The sequence below is a fragment of the Uloborus diversus genome, chromosome 2, assembly GCF_026930045.1.
Source record: "Uloborus diversus isolate 005 chromosome 2, Udiv.v.3.1, whole genome shotgun sequence".
NCBI lineage: Eukaryota > Metazoa > Arthropoda > Arachnida > Araneae > Uloboridae > Uloborus > Uloborus diversus.
The window spans coordinates 178,916-204,033 of record NC_072732.1 but is presented as its reverse complement, the minus strand read 5'-3'; the positions used below and the strand labels follow the sequence as shown (position 1 = coordinate 204,033).

At 34.0% G+C, this 25,118-nt stretch overlaps 1 protein-coding gene across 1 annotated transcript; it reads left to right on the top strand.

Moving 5' to 3' along the window:
* Window positions 1-4,295: 4,295 nt before the first annotated feature.
* LOC129217725 (probable RNA-binding protein 46) lies at window positions 4,296-22,188 on the top strand (the record flags this gene model as incomplete). Its single annotated transcript, XM_054852061.1, has 3 exons — window positions 4,296-4,898; window positions 14,157-14,331; window positions 21,989-22,188. Coding segments are annotated over 3 exons (978 nt in total), but the record flags the coding sequence as incomplete, so codon positions are not given.
* Window positions 22,189-25,118: the final 2,930 nt, after the last annotated feature.

Below are 25,118 nucleotides of genomic sequence, written 5' to 3'. Positions count from 1 at the left end.
AAGGGGGCCTTCAGCCAAAACTTTCGAGAATTGATATCTTAAAAATGTCATTATAGGTTATATTTGTTGAACTTAGTGTAATGAAATAAATGGGACTATTTAAAGTTGCCCTCGATTTATCTTTTCAAAAAATTGAAATCTTAAAGGCACTATTGTAGACTATTTTTGGTAGTAATCTTAGTGAAAGGGTGTTGGTTCGGGGACCCACCTTCAGAAATGTTTTAAAATTGATGTCCGAAAAAGCCCAAATGAATGCGTTCTTATGATATCAATTTCCATCATTACTCCAACCGAACAGCTAAAACTTATTTCAACTTTTTTGCATGGACGGGAGTTAAAGAGAGAAACATTTTGAAGACCCTTCTTTTCAGACTGACTAGAAAGGGAAAAAAAAGGATTTTTTTGGGGGGGGGGGGGAGGGGAGGTGAAAGAAAGCGAGAGAAACCTGATTTGCTAAGCAACAATAAGCTGCATCTGTTAAACATTTAAAAAAAAAAATTCAAATTATTCTTCTTTTGGGTAGAAATTTCTTTTTGGTAGAATTGAGATTTTTTCCCCCAACATTATTGGTGTTTCTTTGTGTTTAAATAACTTCTCTTTCCCAAGACACGTTTTTTCTTGAGTAAGGGGTACGGATCTCCTGAACCCCTGACCTCTACTGAACACCATTGCCTAGTGCAGTGATTCTCAACCTGTGGTCCGCGGACCACAAATGGTCCGCGGACTGTTTTCATGTGGTCCGCGAAGTGAACAGTCATAAAATAATCAATTTAAATCTTGGCTCTTTAGACGTAAATTAATGCGTCGGCCGAATTTTTTTTAACTCAAAACGTTTGCAGTATTGTGTTGACCAAACGCGCCTCAACCTGGCGCCAACTAGCACCAAATGATCGCGCCACTGCTCAGTGACGACTCAAGTGACGAGCGTGCGTGTTTTTTGCTCGGTGATTGTAGTTCACTAAAATGAGCAAACAGATGAAACTTTCGGGTTTTTTTTTTTTTTTTTAAGAAGACGGATAGTGAGAACGCTAAAGCAGGATGTTCTACCAGTAATATTTCCAGTGATAGTACAATATTAACTCAAAGTGATCCTAAAAGAAAGGCTGCTAACCGTAAGTACAATCCCGACTACATAGCATTTGGATTTACATTCATTGAAGAATTTGGTGTCCAGTTTTCTCAATGTGTAATTTGTGCGGAGGTTTTAAGTAATGAGGCAATAAAGCTGGCAAAATTAACTAGACACTTTGAAAACAAAGCATAAAGATTTTGCCGGAAAACATGTCGGTAACAATTCCAAGGGAGTCATTAACGTGTTAATTTGGCGCTATCTATGTCTTTTTATTTTGATTTTTATATTAATAATATCTATGTGGTCCGCCAAGGATTCTGAAAGGTACAAGTGGCCTAGGCCAGTGGTTCTCAACCTGGTGAAAAGGTTGAGAACCACTGGCCTAGTGCCTTCTTCTGACACAGTTTTCCCCAAACTTTAACGATTCGCGGCACCCTTTGAAGAATTAGAATGTTCTCACGAGTTCCAAGTCTAGTTTTACATACAAATTATTGTTACCATGGACACTTTGCGATACCCCACATCTCTTCCTGCGGGTTCGGAAATCTCTGATCTCACGTATAATAATTATTATTATTATTACTACTGTAATTTTTATTTAATCTTTTTTTTTTAACACGCTTTTATTAGCTTCACTTGTATGTTTGTAACTCTCTTTTGGACTAAGAGCTAGTGACTTATAATTGTTAGTACACTTCACCACTTTATGAGCGTTTGTGGTCGAGCGGTCTAAGGCGCGGGTCTTCGCTGACGTCCACCTCCGGGGATCATTAGGCGTGCGTTCTATTCCCGTCTACATCGAAATGAAATTTATGATCTTGTAACTCAATTTTCGCCCACTTTTTGTAATCAGATCCTTTTAAAATTTAGAATGCAACCTCAGACCCGATGACAATGCAATATTCTATAATCAAATTAATTTATTAACGATAAGTTGTTAGTTTATTCTAACTAACACGCTTTTATTAGCTTAACTTGAATGATTGTGGGTATGTTTGTGGGTCCAACTTTCCTTTGGACAAATAGCCAGTGGCTTATTAGAATTACCTACAACATACAAATCGGAGCTTGCGGAGTGTAACAATGTTTGCACATGAATTTACCAGAAAGCATTCAAAATGTCTGATGCAAATAATGCAATAGAATACTAAGATACATTCCATTATAAAAACCGAACACACGAACTAAGATTTCATTTAAGAGTTACAAGTGTTAGCAATATTTAGTATCTAAATCTTATTTGAAAAAATAATAATAATTTAAAAAACTAAAAAAACACGCTTTAGTAGCAAAATGAACTAAAAAGTTAAAAATAATCTCTGGATGACAAGTATATAAGGTGATTGACCAAACACTTAATTTTACTGTAATGAAAAAAGCGTGGGGGGCTTCTTATCAGTTGTCTTAAATTTCTTCCACTTGTTATCCATGCAAAAATGTAAATAGGCAGCCCCCCACGCTTTTTTTTATTACAGTAAAATTAAGTGTTTGGTCAATTACTTTATATACTTGTCACCCAAAGATTATTTTTAACTTTTTAGTTCATTTTGCTACTAAAGCGTGTTTTTTTAGTTTTGAAACTATAATTTTATTTTATTTATTTATTTATTTATTTTGTAACTAAAAGTTTGGAAATTATTTGTGAGCGACTAAAACCAAAAATAACTAACTTCATTTATTTATTTTTTCCAGAATTTGGAGGGGGCCCGGGCCCCCTCAGCCCCCTCCTTATATACGCCCTTGCAAACGCGCATACCACACACAACTACACACCAGGCCCGTGTCCAGGATTTCATAAAGGGAGGGGTTGAAACTTTTTACCTTTGTAACTTACGTTGTCAAAAGAAAACTAACTACGCGTGTTGAATAGTTCATTTTAGTTCGATAACTACGCTTCTTTTTTTTTTTTTTTTTAATGAAATCTTATTTGTACAGTTGAACATTTTGTAAAAGCGCACATATTTCTTTTATGCCGCCTAATGCTAGTTTCTTTCTTTTCTTTTTTTTTCTTTTTTTCCATCAAATAACATTGAACAGGAATTGAATGAAAATAAAAATTTTATTTAAAAGAAATTGCTGTTTCGCATAGAAACACTTTTTTAATGTGTGAAACGACTCATTCATCCAACACTAAAGGCGTACCATAAAAAAAACCTAACAGTAAGCAAAGTAACCATTTTCCCTGCCCCTAATTTTTTTTTTTTGGGGGGGGGGAAGGGGCTAAGTCATTGTCTAATATTCTTTTAAATAATTTTCCCCTGCATGCTTACAGCATTGCTCCGTCGTTAATTTTTTCAAGTACTTAGAAGCGAAGGGGCTTGGGAATTCTACAATTGAGGAAAATGCTAATTGTTAAACATGGGGAAATATTAAAGAGGGTGAATACTTTATCAGAGTTTAACTCTAAAATTACTTAAAACTAAAAATACATTTTGGAAAATCGTTTAATGATTCATTGATTTTTTTCTTTCAATGGGAGGGTTTTAACCCCTAAAACCCTCCCCTTGGACACGGCTCTGCTACACACACAGTTAATACTTTAAAAAGCTTTTCTTTGAGAAATTTAAGGATGAAAAACAGTATATTTCTACCGACATTTTCTGCTTTTTTCCCTCATAGCGGAACAAGGCCCTTCCTTGCTCCCCTACCCTCTGAAGTTTCATTACATGTTTAAAATACATATAAAAGGATTCAAGTTTTCAGCATTGCTTGTTCTAGCTTTATTCCAATTTCTTTCTTTTCCTCATATTTCTATATGCTTCTTATAGCATTGCCTTGGGGTTTTGCATGAAAATGAGAAAATTAGCGTAAAAAAATAATCTAAGATACTTTCCGGTAAATCAAAGTTACTGGTGTTTGAAAAATGTTACATGGTAACGAAATTAAGATAATTTGCTTTGCGGATGGCGTTATTCAAAATTATCTATTTGTAACGGTTCCGTCGATTGGCTTGCTGTTCCCCCTTTCTTTCACGCCTTGTTATTCGGTAATGATCCTTAACGAGCGTGGAATTTTCTTCATTTAAGCCAATGATAGGTTTTGATTTCTTTCAAATTTGAAATGCTCCCTCGCGATTCATCGGACTAATGCGTGACGTATTGCCCGTGGAAATCCGTGGAATGGTGTGTCATTTTTTGAATCTTCAGATTTCGGAGTGCTCGCTTTGATAAAATGGCCGATATCTCTGTCGCCGAGGCAAATCTAGCTGCTTTGATCGAAAAAAACGGGATATAATATCATCCAGGAAAATGGCCAGCGCAAGTACAGACCCCCGATGTGGTTGGGCCCACCGCCGCCCAAAGGATCTGAGATATTTATCGGGAAACTGCCCAGGGATGTGTTCGAAGACGAACTCGTTCCGCTGTGCGAACAGTTCGGCCAGATCTACGAATTGCGCTTGATGATTGATTTCTGCGGAATTAATCGGGGATACGCTTTTGTAACGTATACAAATAACGAAGATGCCGCCAAAGCCATCAAAGGACTCGACGATTTTGAGATTAGACCGGATCGCCATATAGGGGTCTGCAAATCGATCGACAACTGTCGCTTGTTCATCGGCGGCATTCCTAAGGACAAGAGCAGAGAAGAGATCGAAAAAGAAGTCAACAAGCACACTGATGGCGTTTCCAAAGTGATATTGTACAGTAATTATGTGGACAAGAGCAAGAATCGGGGTTTTGCTTTCGTGGAGTATGAGAGTCATAGGGCTGCGGCCATGGCGAGACGGAAATTGCTGAACAATGGCATCAAAATGTTCGATCATGACATTGCCGTCGATTGGGCCCAGCCAGAAGCACAAGTGGAAGACGAGACGATGAGGAGGGTGAGTATTTTTCATTAATATTTTAATTGCTTTAATTTATTATCCAGTGTGGATCATTGCCAATTCGGCGAAAAATTGTTCCTACTGCTGAAATAGCTTTTGCCATTTTTGCTTCTGCTTGAATTGTACATTTTAATGAAACTTTTCATGCTAATGACTTGTCTTTATTTATTTGGCGGAATATTTTACACTTTAATGGTAGAAATTATTATTATGTGGAACATGCCAAATTGGCGAAAATAAATTTCCATTGCTGAAAAAACGGTTGCCATTTTTGCTCCTCATATTTAAATTTTGAGGGAACATTTCATGTTGTTATTATTATTATTTTCGCAGATTATTTTGCATTTTTAACAGTTTAATTTGATTATTTGGCAGCTTTTCATTTCATTTTCATGGAACTGTAAATCTTGTTTAATGACCTGTTGTGTATAAAACTTAAAGATTAAATTTCAACAATATTGATTTTTGGAATGTTCCATGAGCTAACTTTGTTTTGACTAGTTTGGCCAAAAATTTGGAAAACGTGCCAAGTGCTCCACGTTATGGTAATTCCACCTTTAAATGGCATAGTTTATTAGGTGGAATTATCTCCACTTTAATTTAACTTTTATTTTTACTTAATAGGTTTCGTTGAAAATTTAAACAATAAATTTCATCAACATAGATTTTGGCCACGTTGGAAAAGCAGACGTTGTAAGTGGTGTAGCTTTGTTGTAACTTGTTTGGCAAAAAATTTTGGGAACGCGCCAAGTGTTCCAAGCTAACTGTTTTGGGAGACATTTTGACTCGGTCGCCAAGTTTTAAGCAATAAATCGTTTTAAGCAACATTGGCGAGGGAGGACCACATAAAGGGCGTCGAAAAATTCGGGGCGAGCCTAAAAGAGGCGAAGAAGGGGGAATGGGGCTGTTTCCTTCAGTCAAAAAATACTACTTTTAGTCACTGAAGTTGATAGAATGAGCAAAAAAAAATAACATGGGCCCAGAAAATACTTTAATTTTCCCAACAGTTATTTTTTAAAATGTCCGATTTTTCAAACAAGGCATTTTCTTGATGACGTCACCAATGATGAACTTCGCCTCATTTGTTTGCCGTGATTCCACATTATGATAATCAAGAAGCGAATTAAATATTGCGCTCTGCGTTTATTGCAACAGTGAATGGCAGTTCATCATTTGTGACGTCATGCGCAGAAGCGTAAACAATGGATTTGCACCGATTGAAGTAATTTTTAAAAAATATTAAACTTAGTTAAATTATTTAAAAAATGGTCAGATTCTATGTTTCTAAGCATCAGGGTTCGTACGCTCCTTCAAAACTCCTCCAATACTCCTTCATTTAGGAAAATTTTTTGAAGGGCCCTTCAAACTCCTTCATTTTGGTTTTAACTCCTTCAAAACTCCTTCTTTTTTAGTTCAAGGCTGCATAATCTTCCTTTATGACAGTAACTTAAAATACTTCGCTCGATAACTTAACTTCGCCACAAGAGCAAAGGCAATTTCAATGCAGTAATTTCGTATATTTATTTTTTTCATAAAGATGTGATTTACAAATTGATCATAGAAGTCATAAAAGTTGAAGGTGAAACGTTATTAGATGACTAAGACATTTTATAGGTGAAGTAAAACATGCTTAAATGGTTCTTGGCTTTTTTTTTTTTTTCAAGTTTTATGATTATTGTTTTTTCCTCCACCCCACTCTCAGCTGCAAAAGTCAGTTTGTCTAATTATATTTTAACTATTTAGAGATACTTGAGTAGGTGTACTATGTTAAGTGATTGTGTTAAAAAAAATAATTGTTTAGTAAATTGTAGTTATGATATTATAAAAAGGGTCATCCACAAGTGATGTCATGCCTTGAGGGGAGGCCATGTTCATGAAATTGTGACAAGGGGAAGAGAGAGGGTGGCAAAAATTGACATCACACCGTTATTATAACAATATGTTTATAAAAAATGACATGTGACAAGGGTGAAGGGGTCAAATATGTTGAAAAAAAGTGGGACATCGTTTAAGGACAGCCCGTTAGTACTCCTTCAAAACTCCTTCATTTTATTTCTGAAATTGAGTATGAACCCTGAGCATTAGGGTGGAACGAAAAAAACAAAGTTTTTTCTTTCGAATCGTAATAGTGCGGAAAAGTTGCGATTGGTGAAGACTTACAAAACAAAACAAAAATTTTTAAAATCGGATAATATCTTCCGATCCCGCAACGAGCCTGAATATTTGAAAAAATGGAAAATTTCGTGTTTTCTTAGTGATTTTTCAAAAATTTTGTTTTAATGTTTCTTTTTAAGGCTCTGAGACGGAAAAGTTACGATTGGTAAACCCTTCAGAAATAAAAAAACAAATTGAAATCGAATACTACCTTCTGATCCAGAAACAAGACTAAAAAATCGAAGAAGTTGAGAATTCCAGGTTTTTTTCCGAATTTTTAACATTTTTGGTTCAATGTGCTTTTTCAGGCTACAGAACGGAGAAGTTACGTTTAGTGAAGACTTCAAAGCAAAAAAAAAAATCTTTTTGAAATAAAACAATATCTTCCGATCGCGCAACGAACCTACATATTTAAAAAAATTTAAACTTTAAGCCCTTTTTCAGCTTTTTTTTTCTTTTAGTTTAACGATCCTCATAAGTTCGGTATGAAATACTAATGAAAGAACGTTTGTTTATAAAATAAATGTGATATTTTAGTACTAGCCTGCCTGTGACATTGTCCACATGGCCCTTTCTTTATTCCCGCGAGACGCATAGTTGTTTATGCCGCTCAGTACAGTGTATGCATCTAATACGCCCCATTAGCGCCTCACGATCTTGAATTTATGAGCTTTTTAGTTGGTTTGTGTCTATAGGCATCTTACTTAAATGAATAAAGCAGTCGTGCTGGCATCAGTATTTCTCAATGTTTCTAATGTGCGTGTGATGTCTGTTTGCTCTGTTTAACGTTTTTCAAACATGAATCCATCTTTGCAGAAAAGAATTACGAGAAAGTCCTTAAGAGCATTATTCTATTATCAAAGAACCTGATTCCGTTTATATTGGCCACGTGTCTCCAAACTCTGGATCAGCCAAAGACATAGTGAATAGCATTGTATTATATCTAAATGAACAAAGAATTTCACTGGATGGTTTAGCCATCGTAGGTTGCGATGGTACTAAAATCAATACTGGGTGGAAAAGTGGCGCGATTCGTCAATTTGAAATTTATATTGGACGACCATTGCTATGGGCTATTTGTTTATTACATTTCATTGAGTTTCCTTTTCGCCATCTTTTTCGGCATTTGTATGGTGTAACAACTGGCCCAAATTCGTTTTCTGGATCAATAGGAGAACAACTCAGAGGTTGCGAAAAATTGCCGGTAATAGGTTTTCAAGCAATTGACTGTACAATTCCAGATGTAAACAGAAAGTGCTTGAGCAAGGATCAAAGATATCTTTTAGATATATCTCAAGCGATAAAGGGTGGCAATTGTCCAAATGATTTATCAAATCGTGACCCCGGCCCACTCTCACATTCCAGATGGCTCACTTGTGCAAATAGAATTCTTAGACTGTACGTAAGTGTATCGATCCTGTCAGGTGAGTTAAAACACATAGTGACTTTTATTTTGCGATGTTACATGCCGGTCTGCTTTGAAATAAAGAACCGCAAAAATTTCACAGACGGTGCCATTCATGTTTACAGAACAATTCAAACCTGTCGATACTTACCTGACAATCTAAAACAAGTTGTTTACCCTGTCATTGAAAGAAACCCTCTATTTGCGCATCTTGAAAACTTATTAATGGCAGTGGTGTTTGATGAAAAGAGGCACATAAGAGAACCAGCGTTTAAAAGTGTGTTAAAAGCCAGAGAATTTCTTTCTAAAGGCAAAAGCATTAGAAACTTTGTCATTCCATCTCTAAATTTCGAAGCAGAAGATTACACAGAGATTATTAATTGGAACACGACAAAGCTATCTTCTCCACCTTTTCTTCGAAACGGTCATAACAAAGACATTGAAAATTTTATTGTAACAGGCACTATACCCGACTGTGATATAAAACTATTCCCTTGCCATACGCAAGCTATCAAAAGATGTGTGAAGTTAGTGACGGAGGCTTCACTCAAAGTGTTTGGATTTAAATCAAGAGATGGCTACATAAAAGCAACATTGAAATCCAGATCAACTATGCCCGAATTTTCCAAAAAAATCTGATTAAAAATTAGCTTCAACAAGAAACACTTAAAACAATAAGACTTGTATTCTGGATTGTGAATTTGGTAAATATTTTATAACTTTGTATTATTTGAAAATATTTCATTATTGTAAAGAATGGTAGTTTTGCATGTTTAGAAGATACCTTAAAAGTCAAGAAATAAATTAATGTTTATGTGTAATATAGGGTTTTTTAAAAGGCTTTTCCCTGTAACACCGGGGGAAAAAACAGCAAGAACAATTTTATTTTTAATCACTAAAAAAAGATGAAATTCTCCTTTTTTTTTTTTACTTTTCATTCGTGTTCCTGGATCAGAAGGTATTATTCGATTTCAATATGTTTTTTTTTTAATTTCTGAAGGCTTCACCAATCGTAAATTTTCTGTCTTAGAGTATTAAAAAGAAACGTTGGAGCAAAATTTTTAAAAAATCGCTAAAAACATGAAATTTTTCATTTTTTTCAAATTTTTAGGCTCATTGCGGGATCGGAAGATTTTATCCGATTTTAAAAATTTTTGTTTTATTTTATAAGTCTTCACCAATCGCAACTTTTCTGCACTATTACAATTCGAAAATAAAAACTTTGTTTTTTTCGTTCCACCCTACTGAGCATGCTTTTTCAGAATAAAATATTTTTAAAATTTTGGAAACGACCCCATTCTCACAACATGAAGTAGGCTAAAAAGTGATACTTTTAGTCACTGAAATTGATTGATTATGCAAAAAAAATAATAATAATAAAAAGAAAATTAATTTGAATTCTGAAATTTTGAATCCAAATTATGTTTTTCGCAATCACGAACTGAGACAGGACCCTACTCATTGGAGTTATTGTTTCTAGAAACGGCTCCTGTCCCCCCCCCCCCCAGTCCTGCCTCTCCTCCTGGGCAGTTACGTGTGCATAGTTGTGTGTGTGCGTAGACCTGTGTGTATGCACGTAGGCGTGTGTGAGTGTATGTGTGTGAAGTCGTGTGGTCGTGTGTGTGTATGTGCGTGAACGTGCGTGTGTAGGACATGGACGCCTCCGACCAGGAGAAGCGGATAGCTCAAAACCGGAGCAGCCGCGCCGCGCCGCCAGCAGAGGACGGTGGGCGGTGGTGCTGCGGAGGCTTCTGGTCCAAGTTGAAAAAGGCACAGACACCAAAAACGTTCAAATGAGAACAATAAGCAATCGTGATTGCTCAATAATAATAATAAATAAATAAATAAATAAAAATATCATGTCCCCAGACTTTCATTTTCCCAACAGTTTTTTTAAATAAACTTTTTAAAATGTCCGATTTTTCAAACAAGGCGTGGTCTTGATGACGTCAAAAATGATGGTCTTTGGCGCATCTTTCTACCGCGTTATGATAATCAAGAAGCGAATTAAATATTGCGCTCCACGTTTGCTATCAACCCTATCGTTGCCAATACACGTGAGTAAAAATGCGAATTAAATATTTTGCTCTGTGAGTGGCAACACTGAATGGCATTTCATTATTTGTGATGTCATCGAACAAATTCAAAAATCCATTGATGTATAATGGGGCCGTTTCCAAAATTGTAAAAGTATTTTTTTCTGAAAGAGCAATTTTAAAAACATAGGATCTGAGCATTTTTTCAATAATTTGTTAAAGTTTAATATTTTAAAAAAATTACTTAAATCAGTGCGCTTTCATTGTTTATGCTTCTGCCGATGACATCACAAATGATGAAATGCCATTCACAGAACAAAATTTTTAATTCGCATCTTTACTCACGTGTATTGGCAACAAAATGGTTGACAGCAAGCGTAGAGCGCAATTTTAATTCGCTTCTTGATTATCATAACCATGGAGATATGACTCCATGATCATAACGTGGAAACGCGATAGAAAGATGCGTTAAAGAGCGTCATTTGTGACCCCATCAAGACCACGCCTTGTTTGAAGAATCGGACATTTTAAAAAATTAATTAAAAAATAACTGTTGGGAAAATGAAAGTATTTGCTGGGTCCATGTTATTTTTATTTATTTATTTATTTATTTTTTATTTATTTATTTATTTATTTTGCTTATTCTATCAATTTTAGTGACAAAAAGTACTACTTTTGACTGAAGTAAACAACCCCATTATCCTAAATTTTTCGCGTAGTAGTCGCCATGTTTGGTCATTCTCAAGATGGAAGTAGACGACACCATTAATTGCCCGAGTTTCCAAAAACAGAATTGGATGTTTATCTTAATGCAAACTGTTGACAATAACATAAAATGTGCAATAATTTTTTTTTATTATTATTATTATTTAAATAATTATTTTCTTGAAAAGTTAAATTTTATCTGCACAATTGCATTTGATCCTCATTGCTTTGGAGGCTTTGCTATAAACTGAAACTATTTTATCAAAAATGCAGTTTCTTGCCGACTTCTCTTTTATAAATTAATGAATTCATTCATTTTTTTTTTTTTTTTTGAAAAAAATTCAAAAATATTTTAACTTTAATTTTCCACATCTAAAAAAACAAAAAAGTATTGAATATATATACTTTGTAAAATGAGCAAAGTGGTCACCCCCCCCCCCCCCCATTTTGTACTTTAAAACTTTGTTACAACGGTGGCCACTAAGATATTGGAGGTCTAGTGACCGCTGGCCACATAGTAAAATTCTGATTCTTAACCTTTCAGGGTTCGTACGCTCCTTCAAAACTCCTCCAATACTCCTTCATTTAGGAAATTTTTTTGAAGGACCCTTCAAACTCCTTCATTTTGGTTTTAACTCCTTCTTTTTTAGATCAGGACTACATGATCGTCCTTTATGACAGTAATTTAAAATACTTCGATCGACAAAACTTCGTCACAGGGGCGAAGGTATAAGAGCAATTTTAATGTAGTAATTTGATACATTTTTTTCATAAAGATGTGATTTACAAACTGGTTATAGAAGCCATAAAGTTGATTGTGAAAATATTATTAGATGACTAACATATTTCATGATTTAATTAAATCATGCTTAAATGGTGCTTGGCTATTTTGTATTACGATTACTGCTTCTTTATTGTGATTATTGCTTTTAACTCCCGCCACACTCTCAGTAGCAAAAAGCAGTTTCTTCAATACTTAAGTATTAAAAAATGCATTAGTAGATGTACTATATTAAGTGATTTTGTTTAAAAAGCAATTGTTTAGTAAATTGCAGTTTTGACATTGTAAAAAGAGTCATCCACAAGGGATGTCATGCCTTGAGGGGAGAGGGGCTCATGAAATGGTGACAAGGGAAAGAGAGGGTGCCAAAAAGTGACATCACACAGTTATAACGATATGTTTATGAAAAATAAGACATGTGACAAGGGAAGGAGAAAGGTAAAGTGTGACGAAGGGGAAAGGGATTCAAATCTGTTGAAAAAAAAGTGACAAAATTTATAAGGATAGCTCAAAATGACTCCTTCAAAATCTCATTTTACTCCTTCAAAACTCCTCCAAAACTCCTTCGTTTAATTTCTGAAATTGAGCACGAACCCTGCCTTTATTATCAAGGCTTTCAGTTACTATGTGTTAGATCCATTAGGATGCCATTGCACAATTCGCACACTATTTTTTGATGCCAAGTTTGTAAGCTTTACTTAAAAGTAAAATGGTAGTGAACTATTTCATGTTTGAATTTTGGAGTTGCTCTTAAATGTTGCATTTTGTGTAGAAGATGATTTTGAAGAAATGCTTAAACTAGAATATTTCTGTAGAGACTAATGTTTTTGTATTTTCATAGTATTTGAAATCGGTGGAAAAACGAGAGTTAGCTCCCACTTCGGCGGTACGTATTTTTTGCTGTTATCTTCATTGGCTCAGTGTGCAAATCCCTGCCTCTTGAAGATTTCTTCCGCTCCTTACAGTCTTTTTCCTCTGCATGCATCCTTACCCCTCCATCTTCAGTCTGTTAACTAACTTCCTGTGTCTGTCATTCTCTGTACACTGAGTTATGTTACTATCGTATTTTTGTTAACAGTGTCAGCTGAATACATTTTGAGTTTTATGTTTTTAGATGACTGTTACTGTTTATAATTAACTAGCTGTACCCGACGCGCGTTGCTACGCCAACAGAAAAATACATCATTATACTGATTTTCATGACAATCGGTTGAACGGGGCAGAAGTGGCTACTCTGCAGTGCCACCTGGTGGCGAGTGGCTTCAATGAGCCTATGATGCACCTTCTCCGTGGAAAAATACATATCTATAGCAATTTTCATAATAATCGGCCCAGGTATCCAGTGAAACCGTGACTCTACTCAAATTTTGTACTCACGCAGTTTGCGAGATCAATCCATCGCTAAAAATATCAAATAGAAAAAGCTTTAAATCCCCCCGTTGCATGAAAAGCCATAAAACAATAAAGAAAGAATTTATTTGTTCAAACTCAAGAAAAATGCTAACTTCTTATCAATGAGATCTTTCACGCGAATTCATTTCTGCAGCCGATCATTTTATTCGTATTTATCCAATGGATTGTGACTTAAATTGGAATAAAAAGGAACTATCGATCGGATTTTTTTCCAACGGGTCTATAAACATTCCCGGTACCAAAAATAACAAACGGTGAAAGTTTCAGCCAAATCTGCCGGGTAGTTTTTGAGTTCATGGATGACATACAGACAAACATTCATTTTTATATATATAGATGAAGTTAAGTATAGATAGTTGAGAAAATAGTACAGCTCGTTGACTCTTGCATGAATATTTTTAAAAAATAAAAATTTAGTTCACTGTTTGTAACTCTTGGTTATTGGAAAATGAGCCTACTCTGAAATTGCTTTGACTGGTATTTTCCATTTAAGTGTCCTTTTGAAGAGTGAATGCTTTTTAGGTTCTAGTTTTTGTCTTTTTATATATTTTTTATTTTTATTTTATTTATTTATTTTTTTTTTTTTCAGAATTTTGATCTGTAATGGTAAAAGTTGATTTGTTTTTAGGGAAATAGGTTTTAGGAACAAAAATGGTTTACAAGAGAGGAATTTGAAGGAAAAAAAAATCACTTGTATTGTAGGTTTTTTCTTTTGGGAGGGAGGATGTTTTCAAATGTAATGTTTGTTGTTTGTTTTTCAGGTGACAGTCCTTTATGTTCGCAACCTGTCGAGCAATACCAGCGAGGATATTCTCCGCAGCATGTTTTCCATGGCCGGCAGCCTCAAAGTGGAGCGGGTCAAGAAGTTGAGAGATTTCGCCTTCATACACTACTACAGGCGCGACGACGCAGAGATAGCCCTCAAGCAGTTCGATGGTTTGCATCTCTCTTCATTATTTATAGCAATTTAGGTTTCTTACTTCATACAGGGAGGATTGTGCTCTGCTAATATTCCGGGATCCCGATATTTTTTTCGTCGTTTCGTACCGGATATCCTGTGCTTTCCGTTGTTTATCTCCCCACCTCCGAAAAATTTTTCTTGGTCCAAATTTTCGGCGGTTGCGTAGGTAAGCGCGATTAATTAATGAAATTCATTGTGCAGACCTGTTTAAATGCCATTCTAAAGCTATTTCACTTTGATCCCTACTTTCATTTGCATTTTTATTTCCTTTTACAACTAGTATGTTGTGGCCATCACGAAACTTTCTTCTATATCTTTCTTGTGAATTCTGATCAATCCCTATGCTTGAAAAGAATGCAATATTCCCAGCAAAAAAAAAACTTGACGACCGTCCGAATTCCTGAATTCCCGCAAAAGCAAAGCAAAGAACGACTTGAAAGTTATTTTAAAAGCCTTGCTTGAATTAATTAGATGTTTTATTTGTTAACAAACATAAAATGGCAACAGTTATTAATTTTAAATCATTGCGATAACATTTCCGATTATCTCCCGAAAATTAAAATCACGTGAAATAAGCAGACGAGAATATTGTAACTTATCTTTCTTATTGTTGCATTTATAAAGCTATTTTTATTAACACAAAAAAAAAAAAAAAAAAAAAATCAGACCCCCATGGAGCGATTGGCGCCAAAATTGAAACAACGCCTATTTACAAATAGATTCACATTTATTCCAAATTTCATCCAGAACGTAGCATTACTTCTTGAGAAATGGCACTCACAATGAAAAAAAAAGAACATTCGATTGCGCCACCCCCTTTTCAGTTTTTGACACCAAAATAAAATCAGCTCTTATACCCACTAAGGTCTACTTGCCGATAAATTTTTCTTTCATTCCGTTCATTATTTCTTGAGATACAGCAGTCACAATGGACGACAAAAAACGTTCTATAGCTCAACCCCCGTTTGAGTTATTGCCACCAAAATTGAATCAGCACCTGTTCCTGTTAATGGCAACATATGGTCCAAATTTTGTTTGATTCCGCCAGTTACTTCCTGAGGAATAGCAAGCACGCGTCACTCAAAAAACGTCCCATTGCTCCACCCCCCTTGGAGGAATTCGCGCCAAAAACTAATGGGCACAAGTTCACATAGTGGCACATACGTGTACTAAATTTCGTTCGATTTCATGCGGTAGTTTTTGTTGTAGAGCGGCCACAAAAAACTGGTCACACACAGACGTGACACACATACATACACACACACATACAGACAGACAGACATTTTCCAAAAATGCTCGAAATGGACTCAGCACACCTCAAAACGTTCGAATCCTTCGAAATTCGAAAATTTGCACGAATCCAATACTTTCTTCTATATATTAGATATAGAAGAAAGTAAAAAAGGAAGTATTGTATTAGCGAAAAGATTTTCACTCAAATATCGGCCTTAATTTCCACTTTGCTCAACCCCGAATGAATGTTGAGTTTATTTTTCAACCCGACTACACGTGTATATATGCCTAGGAACGTACAGATACCCGAAATATCCATTTTGATGATCCACGAGTTAATTACAACGAGTTTTCTCGTGACGGCTGTATGTACGTATGTATGTGCGTATGTGTGTATGTATGTCGCATAACTCAAGAACGGAATGTCCTAGAAAGTTGTAATTTGGTGCGTAGACTCCTACTGGGGTCTAGTTGTGCACTTCCCCTTTTAGTTGCATTTGGGTGTTTCTAAAGGGGTCTTTTGCCCCTTTTTAGGGGGAAATCATTGTTAATTTCGATGTAAACTCAAGTGGTGCTATAATTTGGAGGACACTTGGCGATATATCGCCAGTCTTTCGGTCGCCAAGTTTTGTCGCCAACTTAATGACAAATTTGGCGATTTTATTTTTTTTTTTTTAAATCTGGTTTCAATTTGGCTATTGTTGGTGATATTTAGAGAGTAAATTATTGAATCACATTAAAACTGCCAATAATGAGAAAATGACATTAAATTGGAATAAAAGGAAGTCATGTGATGCACACATCAGCTCGTTTTTCTTTTGATGCCTTCATTTGGAAAAAAAAAAGCAATCTTTTTGCATCCGATATGAAAATCGATTTTTTTTCTTATTTTGGTGCTTATTACGCTTTGTAAGGAGATGAATAAAAGATATCTAGTTTTATTTTTATTAAAAGTCCACTATTGAAATATTCTAGGCGAAATTCTGTGTTCTTTGGGAGAGTCAAAAAGTTTGAATCACTTGTTTAATTTTATGTTTGTTTCAATGATGTCGATGGTTTATACCTTTATTGTAGAGCTTTAAAATACAATTATAAAGTAATTTTACGTAAATAATTACTTTTAAATATTTTTATGCCTTTGATGGCCTCTATTTTGAAGATAGTGATCTGTTTGCATCCGCTGTGGGAATCTGGTTTTTCGCATTTTTGAATGATTCTTAATGCGATTCTTAAGAAGCAAACAAACAAAATTAATTTATTTTTATTAAAATCTTAAATTTAATTCATGCTTTTTGAAAGTGTCAAACCTCAAAAAGTGAAATGCCGAATTTGCTGGTTGAGTTTTATTTTTATTTCAAACATTTTATGTTTTTTAATATATGCATTATTACATTAACTTCTCTAGTTAGCATTTCACTGCTGTATTAATAAACATGTGACCTCTTTGAATTAATCCCTATTGTATTCATTAAGAGATTTATGTATTATATCTAAGTAAATTATTTTCAGTAGGTTCAGTGTAGTTTTCATGACTCTTTAAATATTTCAAAAACAGAAAATCTATTGAGAGACTTTTGATTTCACTTTTTTTTCCTGAGGTAATTAGTATAATAATAAATTGCATATTATACTAATATATATACAACTTTGCATTAATCAGACTCTTATGCTCTTATAATATTTGTGTGTTGTCTGAATTTCAATATGAGTCACAATAAAAATACCATTTTGTCACTTAGCCTAGTGAACAAGGGCAAAACATTTTGTGTGTTTCAAGAGTTATGAAATAATTGACTAATTTAAGTTTTATAACTTTTTTTTTTGTATAGCTTGTAGAATTAAAAATTGAAGACAGGGTTCGTACGGGTCATGGAAATCCTGGAAAGTCATGGGAAAAAAAATAAACAAATTTCAGACCTGTAAAAGTCATGGAAAATTAATATTTTTATTAAAAGTCATGGAAATTTATTTAAAGTCATGAAAAAAATGTTTTGAGTTGTAAGAAAGTAACAATATCTATAAGAGCACTAGAAAATATTGAGTGGTTTAGTAATATTGCATATAACTTGAACAATCTCAAAAAACAAGTCCGAGTTTTGGAATCCAATTTCATTCGTTTCTGTAACAGCCACTCACCTTTTTTTGTAATGTGATTTACTACTGGGACATCCCTAGTTTTGAATTCACTATTATTTTCTGCACTTTTTATGTTCTATATTCTGTAGTAGTGGACTTGCACTTTCTTGATTTTTGCCATGCCCCTCAAAAAGTGTAATTTAATTGCACCCGATTTTGTTTCAACTACTTGTAAAAAATTCATTATTAAATTTATCAGAGTTTATCTTAATATGTTGAAGGCTTCAGAAAGTGAAGATTTTATTCAGGCAATAGAACATAGAAATAGGAGAATTCTAATACTCTAAAACAGTGGTGCCCAACATACACTGACAGCCCGTAAAACTGATCCAGTGTGGCCATGGCCAGCTGAAATATCTGATTTAGAAAAATGAAAAACGTGACTTTACTTAATGAACGAATATAGTATATTGTGTTGCATTCTCATGCCTTATTGAAACAGGGTTCGTACGCTCCGGGAATTCCGGGAAAACCGGGAATTGTCAGGGAAAATGACACTGTCAAAAATGTCAGGGAAAAGTCAGGGAGTTTTTAAATTTTGTCCTCCAAAATTTTTTTTTCCATTTTTTCCCCCAAGGAATTAAGTACCATGAGATCTAATCTTCGTTTTTATTGTGATTTCACGAAAAAAATTGTAAATTTTTATCTAAACCGACGCTTAAAAACTGCATTCGAAAAATGAACTTTTTTTTCACAACGAAAACGCGCCAAAAGAGCGAAGATTTTCTTACACGGAGTTAGTGAGGGGAACGCATTTCTTTCTACTGCCTAAAGTTTTAGATGGGTTGCCACAACATTCTGTTCGTTTTTTCCCAGGAAATTTTGTTTTATGAGATCTAATCTTCATTTTTATCGATGTATTTAAAAAAAAATTGTAACAATTTTAAAGCAATGAAAAAAGTGGCGACCCAAAAAATCTTCAGCAGCCGCCATTTTTGGCTCTCAGTAGTTCCCAAGAAAAAAAAAATCAGGTGAACAGGAATTATGCACAAACTCAACAGTTGAGAAGACAATTTACTGCTTCGGAAGCACAACCTGTAGATGGGAGAGTCGATCGGGGAAAATCGTTTTTTTTTCTTCCTTGATCGGAAAATCATTTCAGCTACGTGTGAAACGTAGTCGCCATCTTTGGTCTTTCATAAGATGGAAGTAGATACGATCCTAAAATGGCTGAGTTTCTAAAACAAAGCAGAATTGGATGTTTTCTTTCATTGAAAACTGATGAAAATAACAGAAAATGGTCTGCAAATTGTTTTTCTATTATTATTATTATTTAAAATAATTTTCTTGAGAAATGAAAAATTTTGTTCTTAAAACTTATTCTTTTCCTCACTGCCTCGGACGCAAATGTGACAAAAATTTTTCAATGAATTGTAGTTTCATGAAGATTTATTATTTTTTAATTGTCTTCATGCGAAAAATTAAAAAAGTTATTTCTTATTTTTGGGCATAGCCGCCATATTTGGTCATTCCTAAGATGGAAGTACACAAGACTTTTTTAGTGCCTAAGTTCCCGAAAACGGCATTGGATGTTAATTGCAATGCTAACTATTGAAAACAACACAAATTGTGCCTTTTTTTCCGGATAATTTGTAATTATTTTCTGGAAAAATGCAAAATTTAATCTTCATAACATTTTTTTGTTTAAATTGATTTCGACTCTTATGTGCTAAATACTGACTATTTTGCTTTTATTGTAGTTTTTTAAGGATTATTAATTATTTATTACTACTTTTATTACTACAAATCCAAAAATCAACTCATTATTTTAAATTTTTTACTTTGTCGCCATATTTGATCGTTTGCACAATGGAAGTAGACTTAAACTTCCAGAAACAGAATTGGATGTTTATATCAATGTGTACTATTGAAAAGAACATTAAAATGTGCAAAAAGTTATGAATTTTTGAAAATTGACTATTACTTTCTGGAAAAGAAAATTTGAAATTTTAATGTAAGCGTCCTTTAATATGTGGGGAAAAAAAGATTATTGGCATTGGCCTAAAGATCGGCGTATGTTGATTTTCGTTACTATGCATTATATGGCATGCCGATTGATGCAACAAGTTAATCATATTTATACTGAAATTTATCTTTGCATTTTGCTCAATATGTTTTGTGTAACCTACTAATAATAAAATAAAAAGAAGTATTGTAAACCAAAAGTTGATGCTAAAAGGTTGCTGCAGGACTACAGCAAAACGCTATAATATTACGCATGACATCAAAGAAACGCTAAAATAAGTTGAAAGTACTCTGTTTTCAACAAATAGTAAACAAATTAAAACAATTTTGAACAAAATGTTTAAAAAAAAACTTAAAATTTTGACAGACAAAACAAAGGGAAAAAAAAATTCCAATTTTTATTTAATTTCGAATCTAAGGGGAGAAGTTTTAGTTCTTCTGCATTGCTACTTTAAACAATTTTAATTATTTTGAAAATATTACTATTTAAACTTAAATTTTGAATGAAGCGAGTAACCTGGAATTTTCTAAAAAACAACCTGGAAAACCTGGAAAAGTCAGGGAACTTTTTTTAACCAAAAGTGTATGAACCCTGTGAAATTATACTAAAAACCTGTAGCTATACTTAAGAAGACTCGCAAAAGACTAGACTCCATAGATTAATGGTATATATAAATAAATAAAACTAATAAAATTATTATTTAACAGGATACTAATTTCATTTGCTCTTTTAACATTGCAAACTCTGCTCTTCAAATCTTCCAAAAAGCAATTTTAACCAAAGCTATTGTTGCCTTGACAACAGGGATGCCGACACACGCGGCTCAAAACATAACTTTATATAAACTATTTGCAAGGCTTAACATATTGTTCAGTTACATTGGGGGTGAGTAGATGCGCTATTGACACCAAAGGGCAATATTTTAATGAAGTGAATTTATTATTGGTAACTTAGCAATGACCCACTCAATTTTTGTCCCTTTCATTCCTATTCTGCCCTAGTTATTAAATATTTGTTAGACACTTAAACATCAGTGTATTGCATTTTTACTTTACTTGAATTGATATGATGAAGACAAATAAGAGTAATTTATTAGTTTCTGCAGTGCACTGATATTTTTTCAGTCACAAGTAAGTGTCCTCCAATGAGGTAGTGGCACTCACATAAAAGTTTTTCGAAAGCCCATTTCCGAAAATTGGCAAGTTTGGCATTTAATAGTACTATTCTCTTCGTGTAATAAGGTCATGAAAATTTTTATGAAGTCATGAAAATATCTTGGAAAAATCATGGAAATTTTTTATCCAAATTGAGTATGAACCCTGTAATATATATACAACTTTGCATTAATCAGACTCTTATGCTCTTATAATAATTGTGTTCTGTGTGAATTTCAATTATGAGTCACAATAAAAATACCATTGTGTCACTCAGTCTAGTGAACAGGGGCAAAACATTTTGTGTGTTTCAAGGGTTATAAAATAATTGGGAACGAAAAGTAACTATAGGTGGCGCTATAATTAGGATAAAAACGAAACTACCTTGTCTGCTACAATGTTCAGCTATGGCATGAAGCTAGCAATGAATCTACAATCATTTCATATCTTTTTATGTTTCTAATTTCAGCTTTAATCTATTGTCTACTATCTCTTTGTCACTGTTGGTGTATATTTGTACACAGGAAGATTGCATATTATTATTTGCACTGATTTATTTAATTGTTTTCGAGCTGATAAACACCAATTACCTTTAAAAATGTAGCTAGAATATACTTGTACCACAGCATATCCTAGTAATTTAGCAATATATACTATTCAGGGTCAGTTTCCAAGTGGTTGACGTTGCAAAATATTTTCGTATCTCACACTGTCACACATGGATGACTAGCATGATCGTAAGTAGTATGAGTGACAAGACAAGTTTTCTTATGATGCCTTTTTCAGATTTATCAGAAAGATTAACTGTTAAACAAAAGTTTCTACAAATATAACAACTTGAGAGCTTTTCATTTTCGTTCAATAAGTTAAAATACACGAAAGACATTTTTTTCCTTTGCTAAAAAGTTTAACACGCAGAACAACGGGAAATCGCCGTCGTTTCCTAATTAGATTCTCTCGCCAGATGGCGTCTTGGTTACTTTCAGTTCCCAATTGACTAATTAAAGTTTTATAACTGTTTTTTTTTTTTTTTTTTTTTTTTTTTTTTTGTATAACTTGTAGAAGGAAAAATTGAAGAAGTAAATATTAGTTTATGTGTGTGCTTAAAATGTGGCTGTAGTATTAACCTGTTTTGTTCCTTAGGCATCACTTATGATGGTTGCGTGTGGGAAGTGACTTGGGCCAAGCCGCCAGAAACTCAAAAACAAAGAATGGATAAAAACGCATTTGGAAATTATTTATTCAACAAATTCAAGTACGAAAATTTGGATCCCAACTTCGCCGTGAGATTTCCATCGAGTCCTTCGGCTTTATCGAGGTCAGCGAAAATGCGTTTCTTATAAATGTTTGTGAAATTATCGCAAAATTCCCTCCTGAAAAAGTTTGCTAAAACAGGGTTCGTCCGCTCCTTCAAAACTCCTCCAATACTCCTTCATTTAGGAAATTTTTTTGAAGGGCCCTTCAAACTCCTTCATTTTGGTTTTAACCCCTTCAAAACTCCTTCTTTTTTAGTTCAAGACTACATAATCTTCCTCTGTGACAGTAATTTAAATTATTTCAAACGACAACTAAGCTTCATCACATCCTTACAAGGGCGAAGGTATAAGGGCGATTTTATTGTAGTAATTTCGTACGTTTATTTTTTTTTTTTTTATATAGATGTGATTTACAAATTGATAATTTAATTAAAAGTTGAAGGTGAAAATATTAGATGACTAACACATTTCAAAAGCTTTTCAAGTTTTACGATTATTGCTTTTCCCCTCACCACACTCTCAACAGCAAAAGTCAGTTTGTCTAATTATTATTTAAATATTTAAAAATACTTAAGCGGATGTGCTATATTAAGTGATTTTGTTAAAGAAAACAATTGCTTGGTAAATCGCAGTTTTGACATTCTAAAAAGGTCATCTATGTGTGATGTCATACCTTAAAGGGGGAGATGGGTTCATGAAATTGTGACAAAGGGAAGAGCAAGAGTGACAAAAAGTGACATCACTCATTTATTATAACAACATTTTTATGCAAAAAATGACATTTGACAAAAGGAGAAATAAGGTTAAGTGTGACAAAGGGGGAAGAGGATCAAATACGTTGTAAAAATGTCTGACATTTAAGGACAGCCTAAAAGTACTCCTTCAAAATCTCATTCTACTCCTCCAGAACGCCTCCAAAACTCCTTCATTTTATTTCTGAAATTTAGTACGAACCCTGTAAAATTAACGTCATTGGGGACAATGTTTAACCTATCCCTAAGATTCAGTGAGCATGTCAGTAGTTATTGTGTTTTATTATTGTGTCCCTTCAAAATAGAGGTTTATTTTCTTTTTACTTTAATGAGTTTGATCATTGCAGTTTTTTACGTACCTTTTACCCATATTTTATGCAAATAGAAATTCTAAAGAGAAAACCAGAGCTAGGATTTGGCTTCAGGGCTGTCAAATTGGATTCAGAAATACACAGTTGGACTTTTTTGGTAGACATGGTGCCCATGTCAGAAACCTGCTGGAATTTTCTGAATTTGTTGAAAGAATTTTCTGAAAAGTGTTATTGTAAAATCTTTATCTTTACTAATAATAAAGCTGAAAGTCTCTCTGTATGGATGTCTGGATGTCTGTGACGCGCATAGTGCCTAGACCGTTCGGCCCATTTTCATGAAATTTGGCACAAAGTTAGTTTGTAGCATGGGGATGTGCACCTCGAAGCGATGTTTCGAAAATTCGATGTGGTTCTTTTTCTATTTCAATTTTAAGAACAAAAACATCATAAGATGGACGAGTAAATTACCAAATTATCATAACGTGGAACCATAACATGGGCACAAGCCAATTGGCGAGATACGAAATTATCATAACGTGGGAACGTAACATGGGTACAAGCCAATTGGCGAGAAAATTCACCATACAGTCTTTGTAAATATATAGGCGAACCAAAAGGCCTTTTAATTTTTCTATTACGGGCAAAGCCGTGCGGGTACCACTAGTATATAATACTTGCACAACCCACACAGCGATGCCTGTGCTAAAAATTTAAAGAAAATCCGTTGAATTAAAGAAAAACAAATGACATCAAAATTACATTTGCAGTAGCTCTCAAATGTAAAAAAACTCCATCATTCATCGCCAAATTCGCCAAGCGACTTTCTAATTAAAAAGAAAATCAATTAAAATATGCACAATGAATTTAAAATAAAGTAATAACAGTAAAATATTCATAAGCAACAAAGGCAACTTCCTCCAAAATGTTTAAAAAGAAAGTAATTGAAAAATGGTCTGGAAAATGGACCTAGTGTTATAGTTGAAAATTGTCTGGAAAGTGGACCAGTGTTATGGCAATTTCTCGAAAGAGAAGCCTTAAAAATGGGCTCCATTGGAATCGCTTATATCTCCTGTTCTAATTAAGTGAGAGAAATGGAACAAACACCTTCTTATTTGGGATGGAAAACCCTTTCCAACGATATATAATGTTTGGGGGTGGGGGATTTTTCATCCCCTAATTAGCTAAAATTTAGCTTAATTAGTTAATTAGAAAAAAACTAATTCGAAATTTAGAATTTCGGCTTCGAGTAGCACGGGCCCGGGGTACGTTCTAATTGTTGTGCCAAGCTTCAGGGCTGTAGGTGCTATGGGGTCTTCTGGCCATCGGGTACAAACAAAGAAATACCGTCAGCTTTATATATATATAGATGTGGAATAATTGAACATATGAAAGGGGTCTATGTTCTGTCAAAATTTATTATTATCATTATTTTTTTTAATAATAATAATGATAATAATAAATTTATATTATAAAATATAATTTAATAAATTTATTATCATCAATTTATAAAATATAATAAATGAATGCTGTATAGATTATTTGAAGTTTGTGTGTAAAATGCTCAGACAAATGTATAAATTTTTCTTTTTAACTAAAAGTGATGAAATGTCGTTCTAGCTTTTCACTGTTCCCTCGATCGGCGGGCATCAGATCCAGAAGCCAGCTCCAGCAAATTCAGAAACTTCGAAATTCTTTCACCATAACGAGACCCGTTCAAGTGAGTGAACATTTTTTTGTCTCGGTTATTGGTGTCAGTTTGTAAATTCTGATTGAAAATAATATAGACGCCCACAGACCCAGATAGTAATAAACAAACAGAAAATGGTCATAGACTTCAGAGGGCCCTTCAGACTCCTTCATTTTGGCTTTAACTCCTTCAAAACTCCTTCTTTTTTAGTTCAAGACTACATAATCTTCCTCTATGACAGTAACTTTAAATACTTTGGTTGACAAC